Source organism: Protopterus annectens, chromosome 1.part0 (genome assembly GCF_019279795.1).
Source record: "Protopterus annectens isolate FY-2018-M chromosome 1.part0, PAN1.0, whole genome shotgun sequence".
NCBI lineage: Eukaryota > Metazoa > Chordata > Ceratodontiformes > Protopteridae > Protopterus > Protopterus annectens.
In genome coordinates, this window is record NC_056725.1 from 1530372821 (window position 1) to 1530395348 (window position 22528).

The 22528-nt window shown below is 33.6% G+C and overlaps 1 protein-coding gene across 1 annotated transcript in view; it reads left to right on the forward strand.

Annotated features, from left to right (window-relative positions):
• Positions 1-22114, forward strand: part of PLG (plasminogen) — a 791307-nt gene extending 769193 nt beyond the window's left edge. Inside the window, exon 19 of the mRNA XM_044067896.1 lies at positions 21702-22114. Within this exon, the coding sequence (XP_043923831.1) occupies positions 21702-21863 (162 nt within the window). The 3' untranslated portion in view covers positions 21864-22114. The remainder of the gene's footprint in view (positions 1-21701) is intronic.
• The last annotated feature ends 414 nt before the right edge of the window (positions 22115-22528 follow it).

Genomic DNA, 22528 nt, shown 5'->3' on the forward strand with positions numbered 1-22528 from the left:
GAAGTAAAAAAGTCATCTAAATAATTCCACATTAAATAAATATGTAACTAATGAAGAGGTTGCTGCTAGCAAACACCTTTATATTTCATGGTTTCATCGAAAAAGTGTCTGATGCCCCTGAGGATTACATTGCCTATATTACATTAAAAATGATAAGCTAGTAATATTGCAATAGGAAATGGATAGCAAACCGATAACAGGCTCATAGTTAGTATCTTAACTTTTTCAGTATGGCAGCATTCACCCCTTGTGGGAGTAGAACCAACAACCTTCTGCATCAAAAGCAAGTACACAACCTGTTGTGCTATTAACAATGCAAGCTGACTTAGCATAAGCAGCACTAAACTTCTCTTCCCCTGCAGCTCTCAGCTCCTTGTAAAATCTACTCAATACTCAACTGCATCTCAACTTCGCAATACAAGAAATATGGAAAAAGCCAAATTTATTGGGGGGGGGGTCAAAAGCCCAAAAAACAGGGAAACATTAAACATTGCTTGTATAATCTTGGAAAGTTGCTAGAATAAAATGCTGTGTTACCACCATAAATTTTACTGCCAAGGTCCTTGTGCAAAAGAGTCAGAGCAACATACCACTATGCCAAATCAGCTACTTTGTGAAAGAAAAATGCTGTGTTACCACCATACATTTTACTACCAATGTCCCTGTGCAAAACAGTCAGAGCAACATACCACTATGCCAAATCACCTGCTTTGTGAAAGAAAAATGTTGTGTTACCACCATATATTTTACTGCCAAGGTCCCTGTGCAAAACAGTCAGAGCAACATACCACTATGCCAAATCAGCTGCTTTGTGGAAGAGCAGAAGACTGAAACTTAAATGGCTATCATTTAATAAATTCAGTTCTCACCATAGCTGTCGACCTCTTAGCACAAAACACCTGGACAAACCCAGTAATGAGGGAATACAGCCCTCAAACATATTCAGTGAATTCAGTTCTTGCCATAGCTGTCAACCTTAGCACAAAAAACCTGGACAAAGACAATAATGGGGTAATAGTATACAGTTCCAAAAATAAGGACAAATTTATAATATTCATCTTATAAACTTAGAAAATTGTTAGAATAAAAGGTTGTGTTACTATGTATTTTCTGAAGAGTATGAAGTCTGAAATTCAAATGCCTGTCAATTTTACTTCTGACTGAACAAAAACAATTTTCAGCAAAGGCCCAAGGAGAAATACTGCAGACACATGTCTTTGTAAAATGGCAGGACACCAGAGCAAATCCACACAAACACAGGGATGAGAATGGGATTCTTTCTCTTTATTTACAAAGGAACATAATAAAGAGTATACTTACTTTAGTTCTGCACCTTCACTCTGTTCTTCTTCTAACTTCTTTTCTTTCTTCTTCTAACTTCTTTTCTTTCTTCTTCTTTTTCCAGTTCTTCTTCTTATGTTCTTGTCTTCCTTCAGGCTTCACTGCTTCAGCACAAGGCAGGCTGCACAGCACAGCTGACAAAATATATAGCGCCCCAAAAAAAATTAAAATCCCCAATGGCAATAAAAATAATCATTCCTTCCCATGTGACTGACTCAGACAGTCACATTCACGAATCAATACACAAGCTAACTGACTATCTGATTGTTTCTCGCTCTTTTCCTAGCACATAAAGCCTGTGAAGAGAGCGACAACCAATCAGCAGCCTTTAGCCCAGCAAGCACGTCATGATGTGCCTGCGGACGTCGCAGTCCGAGACCCTTCCAATTCTATGTGGTTTGGAACCGCATAGACTTCTGGGCATCACAATGATGCCTTCATTACACCACCGGGCTGCAATCAAAACAAAAAAAAAAATCTGTTTAAAACCGCCGCAGCCCAAGGCTGTTAAGTGCGCATGCGTGTACTTCCGAGTCGCGGACTCGAATTTTACATTAAACAGCTGCTACACACAAGCAAAGGTATTTTTTTTTTTTTTACATTTCTTCTTCTTTTTAGCTGAGGGGGCTGCAGTCCGGCAGACCGATGCCATGAGCCGCCCCTGACTCTCATAAACTAAAGCATCCCAAATTCTAAGAGAGACATAGCTCTCAGCGTTATGTTTACTGAAGGGACAGTGTTTCCTAGTAAGGGATAGATTCTTCAATGACCTGGACTTCTTCAGAATAAAAAAACTCCAGTCCAAATTATTATTTTTATGTACTACTTCTATTAAATGTCATCATCATTCAGTATTAAAATAAACTAATCAAATCTGTTTATACTAAACACTTTAAAACTGCAACATGAATTGTCTATTCCTCAGTCATCGATTGACTAAAATACATTTAATATTAATCATCTTATTCGCCCCTGGTGCTTCTTCTGCACCTGGTCTTAACTCTGATAACACCTCACGTTTTATTTTTATAATTACCTTCCCTACAATTATATAACACTTGTTCTAAAACACTAAAATATTAAAATATTTTTTATTTTGTGTGATACCATGTAAATGGTTATATAAAGCATTTTTATATCACTTTTCTTTATTGTTTAATAATACTCACTCATTCATTTGCTCAATTTCCTAGTGGACACACCCACATAGAAATCTGAACAATCAAAACATGTCACAAAATGCACTAAACCGTTAGTCTTACATGTAAAATGCCCTCTAATTGGCATTCTCTTATTCAAATGTTCCAGAGTTATATACATACTTTTTAATATGTGCCATCAAATTTTACAAGTCCCACATTTAAACATTCCTTTAGGTTTATCTGAGGTGGAAAAACTAAAGAATGATCTTTATATAACATAGTTTTTAGACTATTGATATTTTTATATGTAATATTATCACCTGTAACTGTCAATAAATTTATTTTATTTATTTATTTATTTTACATTTGTTAACCGGGCTAGTCCAACTGGATACATGTCCATTTTCAGTGGAGGCCCGAGGAAAGCTGAAGTTTTCAAAACATTTAATGTTACAAGTAATTTAAAACATCTACAGGATAAGACAGGAATTGGAAAACAGGATTGGTGGTTAGATGGGATGAGTATGGTAGAGCAGAGGAGAAGGAAGTTTTGAATAATGGTAGAGATGAAAGAGCTGTAAGGTCATTTGGTAGGAGGTTCCATATTTTACCAACAAAGTTAGAAACAGAATTTTTAGATAAAGAAGTTTGGAGTTCTGGCTATTGTAGATCAAAATCACTACTACCTTTAAACTTTTCCATTTGTCCTTGATTATATTTTTATAGTGACATTATCCAAATATATATACCATATATATATATATATATATATATATATATATATATATATATATATATATATATATATATATATATATATATATATATATATATATATATAAAGATATATACAAAACCAGCTGTGCCTTTTTTTCTATAGAAACAAAACCATCTTTTAATATTGGTTGAAATTTTAGTTTTCTGTTGTCTTTTATTTCTTATGCAGTTTCTAATAAATACTTTTTGATAGCCTCTCAATAAATAACATGATAAAAATCAACTTACTTTCAAAATCACTTTGGTTATTAACTTCAATCATTTGATAATTACTAACCTTAACATTAGACCATGTAGTATATTCTTTTTTTTTTTTTTTTTTTATAAGTGGGAGGTAATTGCTAGTAAAATAAATATAATTAGTTACAAAAGTATCTTTAATATAAAGTTTATTATTCTGCATTTTGTTAACACAATCACAATAAATATCCAGGTAAAAAAAAAATGTTAACCAGACTTCCCAAAATACCCATAGTAATTTAAAAAATTAAAAGTCATTGTTTGATTCAGCTCATTAAAAATATTTCACATTTTACTAAAATACCTTTTGACATAACAAAAATCATGAAGAAAGCATTTATAAAAGACTACAGCTGGTATTCGTAGTCACTCGTGCAAATGCAGTAGAGGTATTGATGATGCTTATAAATGAGCATAGAAAAGGCAAGGTTCATAGAGGTCATTTCATTTATGTCAATGCAAAAGGCCTTAAAAATAATGAGACTCACACATACCTCTCAACCTCTCACAGCAAGAAATCTGGACAAAGCTATAAACAAAGCTGGGACGGACCGAAAAAGAGGGACAATTTTTAAATATTGCTCTTACAAATTTAGAAAGTTGATAGAATAACAGGTTTTGCAATAGCATGAATTTTTGAAGGGTATAAAGTCTGAAACTCAGCTGTCTGTCATCATTTTCTAATTTCAGTCTTTAATGATTTGCCACTAATCTGCCAGAAAAATGCTATTTTATGAAAAACGGACCAAAACTATGAGGCAAAAATCTGGACATTCTGTGAAAATCTGTACAGTTGAGAGGTATGGACTCACAAGAACTAAAATGAAACATTTCCCCAAGGGACCCCTTCAGTAGCATGCCTTGTATGCACAAGAATAAGAATGAAACATTTCCCAAAGCAATCCCTTCAGTAGCATGCCTTTGTATGCACTAGCACCAAAACAAAGCATTCACCCAAGCAAATCCTTCATTAACATGTCCAGGCATGCTCAAGTACCAAAATGAAACATTTCCTCAAGTGACCCGTTCAGTAACATGACCTAGTATGCGCAACCACCAAAATTAAACAATCACCCAAGTGATCCCTACAGTAAGTAACATGCCCTAGTATGCACAAGCACCAAATTAAAACATTTCCCTAAGTGTCCCCTTCAGTTAAAATACCCAGGAATGCAGAAACACCAACTAATCTTCCCTTGCAGCTCCGAATTTTCCCTGAAAACTACTACTTACTGGCATAAGTTCAGGACTATTGACACACTTTGTATGCAAATGAGCTCATTATAAATTCACATCTATGAATCAAACTCATACACATATGTGTAAAGCCCCTTAACAGTGTAGTAGCTGCCCCTATCACTTATGCAATAAGCATGTTACTCTTTTGCTATAGGGAGTATCTTAATAAAAAGTCCTCCACATTTCTATAGTCATCCTGAATCTCCAGGATTTGCATAACCATGTAGTGAGGCACTTTGTGGATCACCACAATGAAAATGCCATCCCTGGACTATGAATACCTACATGTTGCAACTTTAAAACTGTAGGTCATATTTTTGTTTCCCACAATGCCAGAACCAATTTTGCATAGGATGGGGCAATTGTAGCATTCATTGTTATGCCTTTAACTTGTCTGCAATACTTAACATTAAAGAAAAAAGTTATCTAACAATATATCTAGTAATAAAATCACTGTATTTATAAACATGTTATTAAAATTGGTATTCATTATTAAATAGAAGTATATAAAGTGGTTATATCCACAGTAAACATGTAAACTTCATTGCCATTGAATACATAATCTCTTAATTTATCAAGAAAATTCCAAAAGTCACTCTGATAAGAACAAATGTTTCCAATAGGATGTAAATACTTATCTAGAAACAATTAAATATATTAAGTTAAACTTCCACCTGCTGAGACTATGGAATGAAAAAGAGGAAGAAAAATATTTTATATTTATATTTTTTAAGTATACAGAACAGGGTACCAAGTTTAGGGTGTTCAAATTTCAAAACCTTGTATACTTGCAATTAGATATAACCTACCAATAATAAATCCATTAAAGTATTTTCTGTCATAGCATATCTTTTATGTATATCATATCAAGGAATCTGACAATATTTACCATTACTGGTCAACATTTTTTTTCAATAGATCACTGTAACCTTTTGATACATAATAAGAAGGCCACAGCCTTTATCGAATTTTATAAACAAAGCACTATGCAAACCATACAATTCATTTACAGCAAGTCTGTCTTTTTAGTCATATTATAAAAATGCTTCTTTGTTTTATTTCCAAGGTCATTTATAATGTCTTTATCACAGTTTCCTTGAAACACTTGTAAGGGAAAACCCAAAGGGAGAATACAAGTAGAAGGCTTCTGAAACTCTACATCCAGCAAGTTTACTGTTTTCATGATATAATCAAGATTCAACCTTCTGGGAAATAGTTGTAACATAATTCAAATATTGGCTAAATCTGATCACATGCTAAATATGAGAGCTAAACCTTTAAGCAATACGTTTATTTGACCTGCAAATGTTTCATTAGTCACATTTAATAAATTGTCTCAGGGTTGGGGAATGACATAACGGTTATGGTGTTTACTTCACAGGCACAATGTACAGAGTTCGATTCTCACTTGGGAATTATGGCTAGGCTTAAAAAGGCCATTTGGGTCATTAGCCTAGTAATTATATATGAAACATAACTTACAATATTTAACTCCTGTTTGAAAAGTTCCATCCTCTTTTCCTGGTCCTCTCTCATTCTCAACCAGTTAGTCTGGTGGTGAAAAAGGTGTCATTTTGTTCATTGTCTCTGAGAACATATTTTAAAAAATCTGGATCTCATTGTTTTCCAACGTCTGTTGAGCTAGAAGCGTAGACTTTCTCAATGTAAAACATGGCGCATCAAGGAGCAGAAATAGATTGACAGGACCTTCGCCCATATCACACACAACTTTAGTCTGTACCTGATGATTTTTGTGATGTGTAGATGTTTGAAATGTCTGACAATTTCTGGAAAAGAAGAGAGAAGTTTGCTCGTTCTTATACATCTCAAAGTCATGAACCAACTTTTTCTTCTTCTTAATTACAGTAGCCATTGCCATTTTATCAATGGTGTAAAATATAACTTCATAGAATTCTGCTGAAAGAGGGAAAACTGATACAAAGTTGTAAATTTGTCTTCCAGAGCATATAATTCATTATTTAGCGATTATTTAAGCTTGTCATAATTTTTGATACGTTTTTTTAAAAATCGTTAAGTTCATTGCAAAATTCATCTTCAGAAGAAACACTATTAGGGAATCTGTAAAACTTAATTTATCTTTAACACATTGTTGTTGATTTATGTCGTACAGTAAAGAATTATATTTTTTAAGTGTCTTCTCTCAAAAAGTCAACTGACATTTTTATCACCATCCCTGAAATAAGAATGAGAAAGTAAGGCTTTTGTAGTTTCATACTCATCAAAAGGATTCACAAGAACATTTAAATATCTGTTCAACATGCAACTTTGCATGCTATTAGTCATGCCATTGTAATTAGATGTACCTTTGATAGCTTCTACTTTACTTTTAAGACCACTAGTAAGAAACTGGGAAACAGCATTTGTAGAATTAATATTTGGTACTATGCTAATGTCACTAGAGTCACACATCTTTAGTATTATTCTCCATAGATTGATTCAATGATGACACCTTTAGTGATAAGGAACCAAATAATTTTTTTCAAGATTTATCAGTTAACTGATAATATTATTGAAGACAGAACTCATATCTTCAGGTACTGAGTGTGCAATCAATTCAGAAAGATAATTATAAACTAGCAAATTTTCTTAAAAAGATTTTAGGACATACAGGTCGAAAGAGGATCTAGAATCAGGAAGTGCCTGAAAATTAGTGACAGCTGAGAGAGAAGATGAAACCTGCATTGTTTATTATTGTTTTGCACTTGGAACTGTTGAAGTGATTCCTGAAATCAAACATTTTATATTTGTGCTGTAACTTTAATATTATTACTAAATTTATGCTGATCAGTAGTAAAAATTCATCAGGAACTTATACTTTGAAATAATGTCAAATAGCAATGGACTCCTCTCATAACCACATGAGTAGCCACCATCAAAGAAAAAAAAATAGATAGGCCATTCACCCTTATCACACACACACCTACACATGCATGCATGTTCACACACACACACACACACACACACACACACACACACACACACACACACACACACACACACACACGTATGTACACACACGTGCACACACCCAAACACATGCATGCATGCACACACACACAGATACAGACATACGTGCACACACACACACACACACACACACACACACACACACACACACACACACACACACACACAAACAAATTCACACGCATATGCACTTGCACGCATAAACAAGCACACACCTATGGACAACATAGAGTTGCTAATCATTTGGAGCATGTGAGATGAAACCAAAGTGCAAAGACATGAAGACTCCAAAGAGACATAAATGAACTAGACTGTTCCCTCTGTTTCCTTCTTTTTATCCATACTATTCCATACTATTAATAAAGAATTGAATAGGAAGAGAATGAGTGGGTTTTAATTTTTACTTTACTTTTTGATCCTTGGACAAACTACAAAGGATCAGACATATACAAGGAGGAGGAAAGGAGAATTTCATCACCCTGACTTTTTTAATTACAATTATGTATATATATATATATATCTATATATCTAATATATATATATAGACACACAGAAATGAACTGAACAACCTACAACCTTAGTGGGTGACAGTGCTGTGCACACCACTCACACTCTTCTCTTCTTTTTTCTTCTTTTTTCTTTATTCCATCAGAATAAATAATGGCTTGAAAGGGTGGAAGTTATGTTGAATTTTAGCCTTTACTGGCTAACTTTGATCCTTGGACAAACTACAAAGGATCAGACATATACAAGGAGGAGAAATTTCAGCCATCACCCTGACTTTTTTATACAATTACATGTATGTATGCATATATCTATATCTAACATAAATATATATATATATATATATATATATATATATATATATATATATGTGTATACACACACACACACACACACACACACACACACACACACACACACACGTATGTATGTATTATTTCTCATTTATCTCTCTCTCTCTCTCTCTCTCTCTCTATATATATATATATATATATATATATATATATATACACACACACACACACACACACGCACACACACACACACACATATATATATATATATATCTATATATATATATATATATATATATATATATATATATATATAGATATATACATACACATATGAAAATGTTATATATATATATAGATATATAGATATATAGATATTATTTTTCCTCTATTTGAGCAATCAGTGATTACGGTTAACCTTTCATCCTTCTAGAATTACTTTCAGATAGACTATGTCTGTGCCACTAGAATTAGTTACTATGTAGGTAAGACGGAAAGTTGCTTTAAAAAGAGAATTTATGCTCATACCTACAGTATTAGAACAAAATATACTACCAATGCGTTATATCGAAAGGTGATACTCACCAGTTTAAATTTGCCATTTTGGATACAATTAATGTGGACCCTAGGGGAGGTGACAACAAAAGTTTACTGAAGTATAAGGAATTTTGATGGCAGATATATCTGGATGCAACCACCCCACCTGGACTTAATGATCATGTCCCATTTAAACCCATATTGGAAATATTGCAGTAATATTAGGTCAACGCTGGGTCATTATAAAGTATACAATTATGAAAATGGTTTGAGTTGTATACAGATCATCATTTAGGCAGACATGTATATCAATAACAATCTTATTTGATATTCACTATACAGTGGAATAAGATTTTATATACATTTTATAAATACATTGTTTATATATACATTTTGATTAAGATAGTGAGTATACAGATTTATAGTCCACACATTAATTGTATGATATGTTATGTGGGATTATACATTTTCATACATTTTATAGTCAGTGGGTGAGTTAATATACAGTACTAAGAGTTTAATTAGTTCGTTTATTTATATGTTTGTATATTTTTTATATTTTTTATATTTCTGTATGTATTTGTACATTTTATATATTGTTCATATACATATGAAGTTTTATTATAGTATTTAGGGGATTAATATGATGAAGCCGTTTTGTCTATTATGGCTTGAAATAGTAGTGCAAAGGATAATGTTTCTTTAAATTCTTTAAATGTTTATAAAGTTTTTTTTTAATTTTTTCTAATGCCAAAAAAAGTATATAAGCTTGAGGTATTGAATTACGAGTTGTTCTGATGAAGCCCAAATGCTTTGGGTGAAAGCACTTAACTTGTATTAAGAGACTCAACAATATATTGTCAAAAGTTTTCGGTTCGGTTGCAATAAATCTGTTTTTTACTGGCGAGTGGTGAAGCACTTATTGGTGGTACCGGAGCTGTTTGCCGTTATCATTAGGTTATCCATTTGCCATATGCAACCTCATTGGTAATGTGTTTGTTTATATTACAGAACATCTTGCCAGTGTATAAAATTTAATTTTATCTGCTGAGATACCTGTTATACTGACTCTATAGTAGGCTGAATGTTCTAGGCAGTGCTCATATCAAATTGGTAGGTAATGACTAAATATTTTAGTTTATTATTATTAATTATTGTGATATCCCCACCGTATTTAACCTCCTTGTTTAAGGCTATGAGGTCAATTGTATTAGGGTAGTTTTTGATGCTGAATTTATGATTAGATAGCAGGCTGAATTCTTCAGACCCTCCATCAACAGTATAAGTGGTAATTTAAGGAATGAGGTATAAATTAGGATGTTGCTCACAGAGTTTTTTATATTTTTTTATTTTTTTTATATTTCTGTATGTATTTGTACATTTTATATATTGTTCATATACATATGAAGTTTTATTATAGCATTTAGGGGATTAATATGATGAAGCCATTTTGTCTATTACAGCTTGAAATAGTAGTGCAAAGGATAATGTTTCTTTAAATTCTTTAAATGTTTATAAAATTTTTTTTTTATTTTTTGGCACCCAAAAATGTATATAAGCTTGAAGTATTGAATTACGAGTTTTTCTGATGAAGCCCAAATGCTTTGGGTGAAAGCGCTTAACTTGTATTAAGAGACTCAGCAATATATTGTCAAAAGTTTTCAGTTTTGTTGCAATAAATTTGTTTTTTGCTGGCGAGAGGTGAAGCGCTTATTGGTGGTACCGGAGCTGTAGCGCTTAACTTGTATTAAGAGACTCAATAATATATTGTCAAAAGTTTTCAGTTTTGTTGCAATAAATTTGTTTTTTGCTGGCGAGAGGTGAAGCGCTTATTGGTGGTACCGGAGCTGTTTGCCATTTTCATTTGTATCTGAATTGGATTTATTCTGTTGTTGCTCTACCAGCTATAGATATCACCGGTGCAGTACCATTAAAGGAGTCATGAGATGGGAAGGATAACCTTTCTGGTTTACGAGAAGAGATTACGCAGCTTAAGGGTGAACTAAGTAAATTGCTTCAACTGGTTAACAATTTATATAACAATGGCTGTGTTACAAGGTACTCTTGATACCAACATTAAAGATAGCCCCAACTGTGACAACCAGTTATTGGGGGGAAATCTTATGGTAAGCGGCATTAATTCTCACAACAGAGAGGTCAATACATCCATCGGGGAGAGGGATGCCAACAACGACAGCTTCATTTTACCTAATGGGCAAGGTACCTGTCATAGAGGCAGTCCGAAGTGACACACCAATGTTCTGGACATTACAGAACCTTTGAATGTCAGTAAGATAAATTTAACTGATTTTACCTTTGATTTTTCGATATATGATGTGGAAGATGAGGCTAAACGAACTGGCGCCAAGCCGAAAAGAATGCTAGAACTTAAAACATATTCTTCATTGATGGGTAGCACTATACCACATAACAAAGGTACTGTCTTTACTAACACTCACTCTGGCCAGTGTCCAGAAGGAATAGGATTTACTAACAAAGACAATCAATTCAACCAATTTTTAACAGTAAACTATAACATGGACAGTATGAAGTATAATCAAAATATTAAGTCTCCCGAATTAGATAAAGTGGGGAGCTTAAAAAGCATGATCTATTCATTGGGTAAAAAGCTCAAAAGCATTAATGCTTTGAAACTTGACAATGCTTATTTGCTTAAATGCATTGAAATGAAAAAGGTACCGATGGGTTTGAGTTTTTTTAAACAACCAATGGGTTTAGATTTAACAAATAATGGCATTAATGAATTTAATGCATTTTTTTAATGAATGTGGTTATAATTTTATGCGATTGCTTATAAAATTCAATGATGAAAAATTATGTAAGTTAGTACAGGAAGCTGACAATTTGAACACTAAGATAATTAATGACCTATTATTTTCTGAATGGGAAAAATATACATCAAACAATTTCAGTTAGCTGATAAATGGATTAATAATATTTGGGATAGAAAGTTTAAAAAAAATACAAAGAGATGTTGAGCATTATAAGAAGGATATGGCATATATATGGCCTAAGGAAAAAGAAAAGAGCAATTATGATAATATGAACAATAATCGATTACAGGGAAAAAGAGATATTCAGGAAAGACCACGCCATTATAGAGAACAACATTTTCAGAAGGACAATCTAGTACAGGGACAACCTTTTCAGAACAGAAGGCAGCAACATTATTACCATTCAAATATGAGGAGCAAGCAGAGGTATTGATGGAAGAACAAGTAGTGATTTCATCACCAGAAGTTGGATATGAGGCTGGTGATATTGTAATTACAGACAATATTTACACATACAACAATTTTAGTATTTACAACTATTGTAATACTATTATAAGTCACTCACATTTTGATTTGTTAACTAAGGGTATGAAACACATACCCAACCCTAAATTTGACCTTGTTGATTGTCTATGTGAGTTTAAAAAATATATTAGGAAAGTTAATCTGGCTATATTATTTAAGGATAAATCTCAGACTTATGTTAATAAGAACCAAAACTCTGTGGATAAGTTAAAAAAAAGCTAGTACTTATATTCCACACAGTCATCCTATAGTAGATACCTATGATAAGGTTGTGACTAGAGAAATTTAGCAAAATTTATAATAAGTTTAGAGAAATTACATATACAAGTAATTTAACTAAGGAGGAAGAGAAAATATTAAGACATTTGCAAAGGGACAATAACATTAGGGTAATGAAGCCTGATAAAGGTGGAGGGGTGGTCCTATATGATAGCATTGAATATACAAAAAAGATGTATGATATTTTGTATTACTCTGGAAATTATGAAACAAATCACTTAATGAGATTAATATAGCCTACCAAAGAATTGATTCATATTTGGAAGAATACTTAATTGAAGGAAGAGTCACCAATGATTTATATAACTATTTAAAGGTCAAACATCCTAAATTAGCCACTTTGGTAGGCATACCTAAAGTACATAAGGACACTTCCAACCCACCTTTTAGACCTATAGTATCAGGTAGCAAATCTAAAATGTTTTCGTTAGGTAAATACATTGATTGTAAGTTAAAATACATATACATTGTTATACCTCATATGGTAAAAGATTCTTGGGAGTTCCTAAGTAAATATCCCATTGATGCTTGGAAAGAAGGTACCATTTTTGTCACCATTGACATTGTAGATCTCTTTTCTAGCATCCCCAAACAAGAAGGATTAGAAGCATTTAACAATAGTATTGTTAAGTATTCTAACTTCAATTGGGATGAAATATGTCTAATTCTGGAAATGATGTCCATAGTACTAGACAATAACTACATCTTCTTTGAAGGAGAGTATTTCAAGCAGACCGGGGGGGGTGGCTATGGGGGCAGTTTGTGCCCCCATATATGCCAACCTGGTTATGCTTGATTGGGAAGACACTCATTTATTCCCTAGTATATACTTCAAACATATTAAACATTATTCCAGATTTCTGGATGATATGTATATACTATGGGAGGGTGATATGGATACACTCCAGACATTTATTCAATTTCTTAACAATAGTAGTGAGTATTTAAAATTTACCTTTACTCACAGTTATGAAGGTGTGGCCTACCTGGATACCTACATTTATCATCAGGGAGGCAAACTTAAATCCAAAATACACTGGAAAAGTACATTCTCCAATAATTTCTTGGAGTATAGTAGTTGCCACCCTGATAAAGTTAAGTATAATGTTTTCAAAGGGCAGTGCATCTGAGCTACACGGATGACCTCTGAATATGAAAATATGACAGAAGAATTGAATTTTATAAAAAATCTATTTCAGCAAAGAGGTTATCCCCAATATATGATGAAAAATATAGTACAATACATCATTCAGGAATGGGATGTTAAATATAAGCCATTGTTAGGATCTGGTATGGAGGTGTTATCGAACCAAAATGCTGAATATAACAATAATAATACCATGACAGGCCCATACCAAAGATCCTGTATTATACAATACAATTTGGCTGCTGATGAAATAAAAAATTTGATGTACAAATATTGGTATTTGATTATGGGTGATGTTACTTTGACAGACGTTATGGGTACTAAACCCAACTTTATTTACAAAATGGGACGAAATATTAAACAGTATGTAGAATGATACTATGGAGGGGTAAAGAACATCAAGAGAGGAAATAATGTACATAGTAAGAAATGTGGAGCTTGTTACCAATGTTGCTACATATTGGAAAAGGACAAAATAATATTAGAGAATGGACACAAGATAACTGTTAGGTTTGAGACAGGTAATTGTAATACCAAAATGATTATATACATGGCAAAATGTAACATTTGTTCTAGTTACTATGTAGGTAAGACGGAAAGTTGCTTTAAAAAGAGAATTTATGCTCATACCTACAGTATTAGAACAAAATATACTACCAATGCGTTATATCGAAAGGTGATACTCACCAGTTTAAATTTGCCATTTTGGATACAATTAATGTGGACCCTAGGGGAGGTGACAACAAAAGTTTACTGAAGTATAAGGAATTTTGGTGGCAGATATATCTGGATGCAACCACCCCACCTGGACTTAATGATCATGTCCCATTTAAACCCATATTGGAAATATTGCAGTAATATTAGGTCAACGCTGGGTCATTATAAAGTATACAATTATGAAAATGGTTTGAGTTGTATATAGATCATCATTTAGGCAGACATGTATATCAATAACAATCTTATTTGATATTCACTATACAGTGGAATAAGATTTTATATACATTTTATAAATACATTGTTTATATATACATTTTGATTAAGATAGTGAGTATACAGATTTATAGTCCACACATTAAATGTATGATATGTTATGTGGGATTATGCATTTTCATACATTTTATAGTCAGTGGGTTAGTTAATATACAGTACTAAGAGTTTAATTAGTTCGTTTATTTATATGTTTGTATATTTTTTATATTTCTGTATGTATTTGTACATTTTATATATTGTTCATATACATATGAAGTTTTATTATAGTATTTAGGGGAGTAATATGATGAAGCCATTTTGTCTATTATGGCTTGAAATAGTAGTGCAAAGGATAATGTTTCTTTAAATTCTTTAAATGTTTATAAAATTTTTAAAAAATTTTTTCTAATGCCAAAAAAAGTATATAAGCTTGAGGTATTGAATTACGAGTTGTTCTGATGAAGCCCAAATGCTTTGGGTGAAAGCGCTTAACTTGTATTAAGAGACTCAACAATATATTGTCAAAAGTTTTCGGTTCTGTTGCAATAAATCAGTTTTTTGCTGGTGAGTGGTGAAGCACTTATTGGTGGTACCGGAGCTGTTTGCCGTTATCATTAGGTTATCCGTTTGCCATATGCAACCTCATTGGTAATGTGTTTGTTTATATTACAGAACATCTTGCCAGTGTATAAAATTTAATTTGATCTGCTGAGATACCTGTTATACTGACTCTATAGCAGTCTGAATGTTCTAGACAGTGCTCATATCAAATTGGTAGGTAATGACTAAATATTTTAGTTTATTATTATTAATTATTGTGATATCCCCACCCTATTTAACCTCCTTGTTTTAGGCTATGAGGTCAATTGTATTAGGGTAGTTTTTGATGCTGGGTTTATGATTAGATAGCAGGCTGAATTCTTCAGACCCTCCATCAACAGTATAAGTGGTAATTTAAGGAATGAGGTATAAATTAGGATGTTTCTCACAGAGTTTGCAATTGAAATTTGATTATCTAAAACTAAAAACCTTCAATTTTCAAATTATTTGGCACATAATGAAAGAAAACATCCAAGTAGATTTCAAATATATGGGCTGAGAGAGAGGGCATCCTAAGTATGTGTCTATAATAAATGGATAGTAATCAGTACACATTCATTCGGTGTTAGACACAATTTACCTTGGGCTTCATTCAAATGTATCATGAGCTGAACTGTTTCAATGTTTCTGACATGTGTCAGCTAAACTTTTAAATTTGCTTAGGTTAACTAGTGAGAGTTTTGAGAAACCAGTAGAATAGCTCTATTTCTCTTCCAAATTAATTATTTGCCTTTAAAATATCTTGTGATAAATGTCAGAAGTTATTAGTAACGCATATTTCTTTAGCTGTATTTTTTTATTACTACAAAACTTTAATGCAGCTATGGGCTTAAAGAAACATACACTAGTGACTAATAAGAAGGTTCCATTTTAGCAGCATAGTGTCAAAATAAATATATAAAAGATGCTTACCTTAGTTCGAGAAATTCGTTCAAGAGAGAGCATATCTAGCATTGAACTCTAGCTAGGTAAAGTAATAAGTTTCAGGAATGAAACTTACATAATATGTCATTTATTCATATTTGGTTCTTTGAAGAATATGAAATACATTTTGAAGTGATGGATTTTAGCTGTTAGCAAAGAATGCCAGCTGTAGTATAGTTTAGAAAAGAAGTCTAACATACTAGAAGACGCAGTTGCTTCAGGTGTGTTTCATATTACTTCATAGGAAGGGTACATTCAGTACATGTCTTCACAGTTGTGCAACTAGATATACAAATCAGTCATGAAAATTTCAGACCTCTGTATGGTTGTGTTCTTATTCTGTAGATTTAGTTCTTGTCTCCCCACCCCCACTATGGCACCAGGTATACAGATATTACCTTCCTGGTCCTTCCGAACCCAACTGGACAGTCTTCCCAAATGGAGGTACTCACTTCTCCTCTGTGGTCTGCTGTCACCCTGCTATGTCCTTCTTATGTGGAAGCTTCCAGTTTCCTCCTTTGCCTTCCCTACTGATGCACCCTTATGAAGATCTAATTGTCAGGACAATACAAGAACTATATAGACATTCTTGGGTGCTGACACCTTTGTTTCATTACTCTCACTGTCAACCATCTACAATCTGTTGTGGTCCACGTCTTCTTTTAATCACCATTTACTATGCTTTTGGTGATCTTTTAAGATTGCTGAAAAAGAAAAGTACCACCCCCAGGTGATTTCTTTGAGGAGATATGTATTCCCAGTCCTCAGCAGTGTCTATTGATGGGAGCAATAATGCATTTCTGGGAAGTTCTCCTATTATCTTAGCTACATGTCAAAGCTACTTTACACATTCTGTGGAACATTACCAGGAGCAGCACAGTCCTCATTGATAGTGAAACCCACTAGGCTGCAGGATGTTAAACCCCAGCAACTTGAATTGTTTCTCATTTACAGGAGCTAAAAATGCCTTAACCTAAATAAGAGAAGTACATTTTCTCTGAGAAAAAATGACAATCCTGTGTTGCCTTGTGAATGAAGTATTTTCTGAATTTTTGTTTATTCTTTGTTGAAATATATAGTTAGTAGGTGGTGAGACCATCAGTGTGCTGAAAACAAAGAGTCAGGGGAATTATTTTCATATCTGTACAACAGATGTTAAAAGGGGATGGGAGACAAGTTGAGGATGTTAGTGGTGGAAAGTCACACAAGACAGATAATGACTGAGCAGCAGAAAATTATTTTAGAGAATTAGGCAAGAAGGGACATAAGGAAGATAAAGGCATGTGAAGACATTAAAAGGAACATGGATTGAGGGATTTGTGAGCAGAATTATCAGAGACTGAGAGTTATTTCTCAGACAATGTACCAGTTTGAGTGACATCCTTTACAAAAAAAAATAGAGGAAAGATAAAAGGAAGAGAAGAGAAGACATTTGCTGTACATGAAAACAGTATACTGTTATAATATGTCTACAGCAGTCAGTAAGCAGAAGCCTGAATGGGACTCAGATTGTATTTGTAGATTAGAATTGACTAATGGTAAGAAACAGCAGAGAAGGGTTTCCTGTATTATGATTTTCAACAACAAGTATTTTTATTTAACATGTGTTTACTGGGACAGTCCAACTTGGAACAAGCCAATTTTCAGCAGAGGCCCTGGGAGAAATGTTCCAGAAGCATGCTTTTGTAATATGAGAAAAAAACAGAGCACCCAGAGGAAACCCACACGAATGCAGGGAGGACATACACACTCCACACAGAAGGAACTCCAGCTGAGAATCGAATCAGAGAACCACTTGCTGTGAGGTGACAATGCAAACCCCTGCACCACTGCACCATCCATTTTTTTTTTTTTTTTTGCATATTTAGGATGTTTTTGTTTGACTATACATTGTTCTTAGCAAAGAGTTTTCAGAAACTTGAGACTGTGGTAAAATTTAATAACTAGAAATGTGATTAGGTACATGGAAAATTTACAGGGCACTAATTGTATGTACTGATGTTCAAATGGCGCAACATAAGCGACACCCTCTGATAGTGCCTTGTGTGCAAATGGAGCAGTAGGCCTTGATATGAAAACATACACCCAGTTTGAAAGAAAATGGAGAAGCATTGCAGATAGTTTCCACTTTCTGCTTTCCACAATGTTTACCTCATACTAAAATGCAGGCATTATGCCACACAAAACTTAACACTAAGCTCCATTTGTTAGGGATACCATTCCACTAGGACCAGGTGGTGAAATTCTGAAACAGTCTCAGTAAATATAATTACCTTATCCTTGTGTAATATGAACACCATCAATCCCTCCATGTAGTTACCACAGTCTTCTGAAGCCAGCTGTCTCTTCAGCACCACACATATGTAGGAAGTAAATATGGATGCAAGTCAGGAAAAGGCCAATACTATCCACACTTTCACATCTAAAAGAACAGCTGGTGCATGCTGTGAGGCTGCTGCAATTGAAGGCAGCTCAATGTCTGTCATAAAAGCACATCTGGGTTGTCTGCTGTTTAGAGGGAATGAATTGCAAAAAAAAAAAAAAAATTATGACCGCATATGCTTGAGGTGATCAGCCATGTCCTCAAACAATTTTCATCTTTCTGTACAACTCTGCCTATATGCTGTATTGATTCTGCAGACTACTTGTGATTCTAACATGTAACACCTGCAGTACCAGTGCTCACATAAAGGAGGAGCATCACCTACAATTAGAGTGCCCATTCATTTGAATCGGCCGTGATGCTACTTAAGGATTTTATATTGGTGTTTAATGACAGTGTAAATCTTCTCAGTACAACAGTGTTGTGAGTTTGGTCCATACTTTGGAACTGAATTTAGGATTTCAACATTCCTCATTAATCTATGTGTCTTTAGACATCTCAGATCACAGTGTTATTGCTTAAGGTAGTGTCTTACCCCCAAGAAAATGTTCTTTGGGGCCCAGTACATAGGTAATATCCACTACAAGTGGTCAAGAAATAAACAGTGGTGGTAATTTTTTTGTATAGTGTGACGCCCATGCACTGGCCCAGAAATCAAGGAGCCTCAGTCGTCACCACTAGCACCAATGAAGGGTGTGCACATTGAGAAGGATAATAAGTACACAGACAGTATTTCCCTTAAGAGCACACAGAGATCACATTCAGTCTGGGGCTGGTTTCTCCCTTCCTCTTCAGATCCCCAATAAGACTCCCCACTGGCAGCTATAGGGTCCAGATCTCAGCCTAGTGGTCAAGCTGAAACCTTCAGCACCCTCTCAGTCCAGCCAGTGCTTTGTGTCCCTGCCCAAGTTGCTGACACACACACACACACACACACACACACACACACACACACACACACACACAATTTAAGATTTAATTTATATACAAACACACAGACACTCCTGGGGAAGGCTGGCACATGTTCTCCAGCTATACCCCCTTTCTGCCCAGACTATAATGTAGAAATCACTGCCACCAACCACTATTTATTAGCTATTAATAAGCCCCTTACCAAAGGGTGTCCAATTTTACTGTGCAATATTATTATTATCCATTTAGTAAGTGGGACTAACAGCAAGGTGATTGGAGTGGCTTTGTACAGTATCACCAAATACATGGAAGTACTCTAGAGCTTAAATTATCTCTACACAAAACAGCAACCATTGAAAGGTTTAAAAATATTTAATAATAAATAATAAAAACACAAGAAAATACTTATTACTTCAACACAATGACATTACATAGTTCAGAAATCACAGGAAAATGCTTTAAACCAATACTGTAAGATAGTCTGACATAAATATAGAAAACACAAAGACTAATCTGGCTATATTCTAGCTATCTCTAAGAGAAGTACTACGTTCTAAATAAACTACTTACATACAGAGCAAGCAAGTGCTTTTGAGCTGATGTGTTCGGGTTCATACACAAATACAAAATGCTCAAATCTTTCTCTCTGAGGAAGTCTTAAATTGATAACACCCAGTACTGCTGAGTCATTACACATTACATCATTTTTATTACTTCTCCTTTAGTTCCCAGGCTAACAGAAACCCAAAATGTACATTGCTTGTAAGCTGCACCTGGCCATGAAGCCACAGCAATAAAAAACTTTTTTACATGTAAAATCTAGCAATTATCTCTGTCTTAATAACAATAGAAAGAATTTGCTAGCCCAGACATCCTGTCTCTGAGCTTAAAATCAAACACAGTGGTAATTCTTCACTTAACAGCTTTCTTCCAGCAGGGTGCACTGAGGTTACATTTTTGAAGTTCAGCATATAACACATTTTTCTTACATTTAGTTGTCTTACATTTGTAAAAAACAAGCCTGTGGATTATATTAATATTTACAATGACATAGAATTATCTACAAAATTATATCTATCTAGGCTGACAGCCTTTCAGTTTTTCACATACAAACTGAAAGTTTATTTATTTATTTTAGGGCAATTCATTTGCTTGTCGTCTGGCTTTATCGAAATAAAATGAATGAGATCATAACTAAATTGAGTGATTTTGGAATTTTGTAGTAAATGGTTTATTATTCAGCAAATAAAATACAATTATCAGAACCACACATATAAGAGTGCAGGTTATTTAATAATTTCCTTTGTCATCTACATAGGTGTTGTCTGTGTCATGACCCATAAAGATTATATGTTTTTTTTTACCACAAAACAAAACAGGATATTTTAATAAATGCTATAATTGTGTGTAATAGTGATAGGCTTGCATCTTTTCTAAATGTATTTGAGCTTGTAGAATCAGGGCACAGTTCTAAAAGGAAGTTAAAATAATATGTGCTCAATAATGATAAAACAGGCATGCTTTATCACTTCATAAGTAATGGGTAACAAAGGCTCTTCTTCAAAAAGGAATCAGTTAACCAGTGAATGGTTATCTAATGGGTAACATAATGTGTAGGTGATATATATATATATATATATATATATATATATATATATATATTTCATTAGGCCTACATTTACAGTCTCATATGAGCCTGACAACCAAACATGTTGCTTAGTTTGACTAATACATGAATGACCAGTTGATTTGCTAGTGCATTCAGTAGTAACTGCATATCTCTCCTATTGCCACTAAATATAACATTCTTGATTTGTTAGCATCTGAAGGGTACTGTAAGAGAATTGTATGTATTCATTGCATATTAGCCACTTAAAACAGTCTTACATAGAGTTTTATCCTGTTTGTGATTTACTGACTACATAAAATCAGAACAGCTAAAAATCATATTTTTGTTACAAGTCTTTAAATAACTGAACCTACTCTAATCAGACTATTAAGAAAAATCCGTTTTTTATCAGAATATTACAATTACAGAGTATGCCAGTATTTTAATTGGATAATGTTTATGTTACTGTCTTACTAATAAACTCTGTTTTCTCACAGGGTGACAGCGGAGGTCCATTAGTATGTGCAGAAGGAGACAAGTTTGTACTTCAAGGAGTAACGTCTTGGGGTCTAGGCTGTGCACAGGCCATGAAACCTGGTGTTTATGTTCGAGTTTCAAAATTCATCAAATGGATTGAACAGACAATTGCTGCAAACTAATGTCTATATTGTGTTACTGTATTGTGTAAGTGTAATATTCTGTACAGTAAAATTGTTACAAAAGCTTGTTACAAAAGCTTGTATGTCAGTAAATATGTACTGATTAAAATAGAAAAGAAATAGCTTATGAAAAGGCCGGTTTCACAAAATTAGTAATTCATTGCCTATATATACTTTTACCAAGATGGGAAACACAATTTTTATTGTTATTGAAGCAAAAAGTCAATTACCATTAAAACAATAAAATTTAATGTATTTTATTTTCTTACTAGATCACTGTTGGTTGCATATCCAGACCTCCATACCATGAAAACAAATGTGAGCCATCTGGCTCTATGGCTGATATGCTCTGTTGTGTTTGACTGAATTCCTAGACATACAAATTAATTATTTTGTATGTTTCAACTACTGAAACAATAATACTAGAGATACTAGTAACTTCAAAAGCTTAATGTTTGTGGATCTGGTGTACTGAAACAAGGATAAGGCTTACTTTCCTATACTAACTGACCCTGGGCTGAGACTGATATTGGTCAGAACTAATTAGTACTCTACCCCAGTGATCAAAGACAGTCTTATGTAAATATTTTGTTGCCATGAAGCTGTTGTGGCCTAGCATCCTCAGTTTTAAGTCTCAGATCAGTGACTCAGTTAGTCTCATGACT